Source organism: Delphinapterus leucas, chromosome 15, assembly GCF_059928025.1.
Source record: "Delphinapterus leucas isolate spDelLeu-1000000601 "Yukka" chromosome 15, BTC_Dleu_Yukka2, whole genome shotgun sequence".
NCBI classification, from domain to species: Eukaryota; Metazoa; Chordata; class Mammalia; order Artiodactyla; family Monodontidae; genus Delphinapterus; species Delphinapterus leucas.
The window spans coordinates 84,260,764-84,264,241 of NC_143143.1; the positions used below are offsets into that span (position 1 = coordinate 84,260,764).

The window sequence follows — 3,478 nt, forward strand, 5'->3', positions numbered from 1 at the left end:
ACTATTGAGCCCCTGGAAAATGCCCGGAACCGCACCGTTAATACTGACGTACAGAAGCTCATTCCTCCGGAATATCCGCAATTTTGCGGTCTGGTTTTTAGCTGCTTCGGGCTTTGTTCAACTTATCGATAACCCTGGAGAAGCTGGGGAGCGGTACGGACCCCACGGAGAACCCATGCCTAGCTGCGCAAGCACCCTAACCTGTAGCTAGCTCGCTCGCTCGCTCCTTGGCACCCGCCAGGCCCCCAGCCGCTCCCATCGCCCAAATCCTTTCAAACAAGGTTCCCTCCTGCCACCTGCCGGCCCATTAGGGTCTACGCCTCGGGCTCGGCGCCACTGCGCAACTCATGCGGAGCCGCCCCCGCCTCCCTACTGCACATGCCCGGCAGAAGTCCGGGCGCGCAACTTTACAGAACCTCTCCGCCCCATTTGTCTTCGCCTCAGTCTCCTCTTTCCTCTCCCAGGCGAGAGGACCAGCGGAGGCACCTCTCCCCGAGTCTTAGGCTCTAGAGTCTAAGACTTAGAGAGAGGAGCCTGGGAGGAGATAGACTTTTTCTCCCCTTTTCCCATCCCTTCTTTTTGCCCAGAGAGGCAAATAGAGGCGCGGAGCTTTAGAAAGTTGAGTGGTCAAGAAGGTAGGTGCTTCCTTTTTCTCCTCGCGCCGAGGTGGGGCTGGGACCTACGGACCCAGCTTCTTAACCTCGCGAGGAGCACCTTTTCCGGCTCTAGCAGCCGATGCTCTCCGGAGCTGCTCTCTGCAGAGCCAGAGGGTGGGTCGGATTCGCCGAGTGTGTGTGAGGATGGATCGCAGATCCCGAGCTCAGCAAGGGCGCCGAGCTCGCCACAGTTACAACGATCTGTGCCCACCCCTAGGCCGCCGGGCAGCCACCGCACTCCTCTGGCTCTCCTGCTCCATTGCTCTCCTTCGCGCCCTCGCCACCTCCAGCGCCCGCGCCCAGCAGCGCGCGGCTGCCCAGCGCCGGAGCTTCCTTAACGCCCACCACCGCTCCGCCGCCCAGGTATTCCCCGAGCCCCCCGAATCCGACCACGAGCACGAGGAGGCAGACCTCGAGCTCTCCCTCCCCGAGTGCCTGGAGTACGAGGAAGAGTTCGACTACGAATCCGAGACCGAGACCGAGTCTGAAATCGAGTCGGAGACCGACTTCCAGACCGAGCCTGAGACCGCCCCCACCACTGAGCCCGAGACCGAGCCCGAGGACGAGCGCGGCCCCGTGGTGGCCAAGCGCCGCACCTTCGACCAGTCTCTCACTGAGCGTCTCAACGCCCTGAGGTTGCAGAGCCCCGACGCCTCCCCGAGTCGCGCGCAGCCCAGCACTCGGGAGTCTGAGAGCCCCAGACAAGGGGAGGAGCCCGAGCCCGAGGACAAGGATCCGAGGGACCCCGAGGAGTCTGAGCAGCCAAAGGAGAAGAAGCAGCGGCGGCGCCGCTGCAAGCCGAAGAAGCCCACCCGCCGCGACCCATCTCCGGAGTCTCCTTCCAAAAGGGGACCCATCCCCATCCGGCGTCACTAATGGAGGACGCGCCCCAGATTCTCCTTGTTTTCTTTGACCCAGGTTGGTGACCAACCGCTAAACTGGGGAGTCTGGGGTCGGTGCAGGAGCGGCGGGAGGAAGGGAGGGAGAAGCAAAGGCAGGTTAGAAGGAAGGCGGGAAGAGAGCGGGCTCAGCTAGCTAGCCCCGGAGGCGGGGGCGCAGGGCGAGCTGGGAAGAGCTCCGCGAATCTCCCCCGGGGCGCTGGCGGGCGCCCGGGGGGCCAAAGGCCTGTTGGCCGGAGGGGCGGCGGGGCGCTCCTCGCGCCCCTCTGGAGACAGCCTGAGGTCTCCGAGCTGGTGTCCAGGATGCACGACTGAATTCCGGGAGCACCCCAGGTTTCGAGCTGCACACCCAGAAGGCACGGGTAAGTACTTTGTGTACTTTGTTTTACGTGCTTTTTTCCCTCCTAGAGTAAGTAGTCTCAAACCAGTTGGCCTTGGCGGGTGCCAGAAACGTGGTTCGGAGGTGCTCGCGCCAACTTTCAGAAAGCAGAGCCGCCCGGCGGTAGCGACACTGTTGCAATGTGCGAATACTAACCAGGCTGGGATTGGGCGACAACTCCGGAGACTGCCGGCTCCTGGGGAAAGTTGCGCGCGCACCCGCGCGCCGCTTAAGACACTCGGAGCCTAGAGCCCAGGTCCCGTCGCTGTCAATTTGGAGCCGCCGGACCTCGGCGCCAGTGCCCCCCGCGGCTGCGCGCCGGTCCTGGCCGCCAACGCCCGTCTCCGGGCGCTTGCGGGGCCGGAGACCGCAGCAAAGAGCGTGCGCAACTGCCCGCACGCCCCAGAGCCGACCTCTTAAGAGCCGGCCGGCGGTTCCCCACGAGTCACCGGTGCTTGGAAGGCCGGCAGAGGAGGTACGGGAGTCTTGGGAGGTGCCCAACGGGCTACCAGGGTTGGTGGCGTGGGCTTGGTCACGTCGGGGCATCGCCAGCCTTTTGGCGCAGCTAGTCTGGTGGCGGGGCTGGGTGCAGCTTGGCTGGAGAGGTCCCGGGCTGTTTGCGCAAGGGCCTGGGGATGTAAGAGAGGGGCTAAGAGGTCAGCGAGGTGGTCACGAGCGGAAAGGTAAAGCGGACAAGGAACAAGCTGGAGAGGGAGTCGCGCCTATCACCAGGGAACCCTACAACGCGTCCCCAAAGAGCGCGGCACCCGCCAAGCTGGGTAAAGGTGTTGGATCCGACGCAAGTCCTTGGGCGATCGGTCGAGAGGGGGCAGGAGCCGGCGGCTACGGCAGCCTCGAGGAGGGGAGGGGAGGGGAGGCTGCGCGCACCGGCCATTTTCAGCTCCGGTGGAGCTAAGTTTGGAATCTGTAACCTGGAGGCGAAGCTGCCCTGGTGTCGGAGCACAAAAACGGCCGCAATCCGGTAACGCATCTTCGGTGCGGAAAGTGTGCCTTTCTCACCAGTCCTGGGGGAAAAGTCCTGGTTAGTGAAATGTATTTACAAAACCTCACCCGATTTGGAAGTTGGCTTTATCTTGGTGCGCGCGCGTCTCGTTTGGCGTTGGTTTGAGCTATTCTGATGAGAATGATTTGGGGGGGGGAAAGTGAAACGTTTTGAAACTTGAAAAGACGACGGGTCAGGTTCTTAGACTCCTAAGATAAGGTTGCGGCCAGAAGGAACACACGTTAAAGGGTCTTCCTTCCAGGTCTCTTCCCTGGGCAAGGCGTCGCGGAGCCCCAGAACTTCTGGGCTGCGGCGCTCGCTGACTAATGGCTGTTGGATGCCGTTCTGGTCTTCACTAGTAAATACCGGAAAGGGGGCTTCCCTGGGCAGCGGGGATATGTCCAGAAGTCTGGAGACTGCCGAGGACTTGTAGAAGGGTCCGGTGCGCCCTGGCTTTGGCTTGAAAGCGTGAAACTGCCTAAGTGAAATGAGGCTCCCCAAAGCTGACATTTCTACTTAGTGTAAAAACAGCGGTTCTGCG

At 62.2% G+C, this 3,478-nt stretch overlaps 1 protein-coding gene across 1 annotated transcript; it reads left to right on the plus strand.

The window, feature by feature from the left end:
- The first annotated feature begins 552 nt into the window (after positions 1-552).
- Positions 553-2,087, plus strand: LOC111186746 (neuroendocrine secretory protein 55). The gene has a single exon (XM_030762867.2). It carries the CDS (start codon positions 801-803, stop codon positions 1,530-1,532), a length of 732 nt encoding a protein of 243 aa, XP_030618727.1. The 5' UTR covers positions 553-800; the 3' UTR covers positions 1,533-2,087.
- The last annotated feature ends 1,391 nt before the right edge of the window (positions 2,088-3,478 follow it).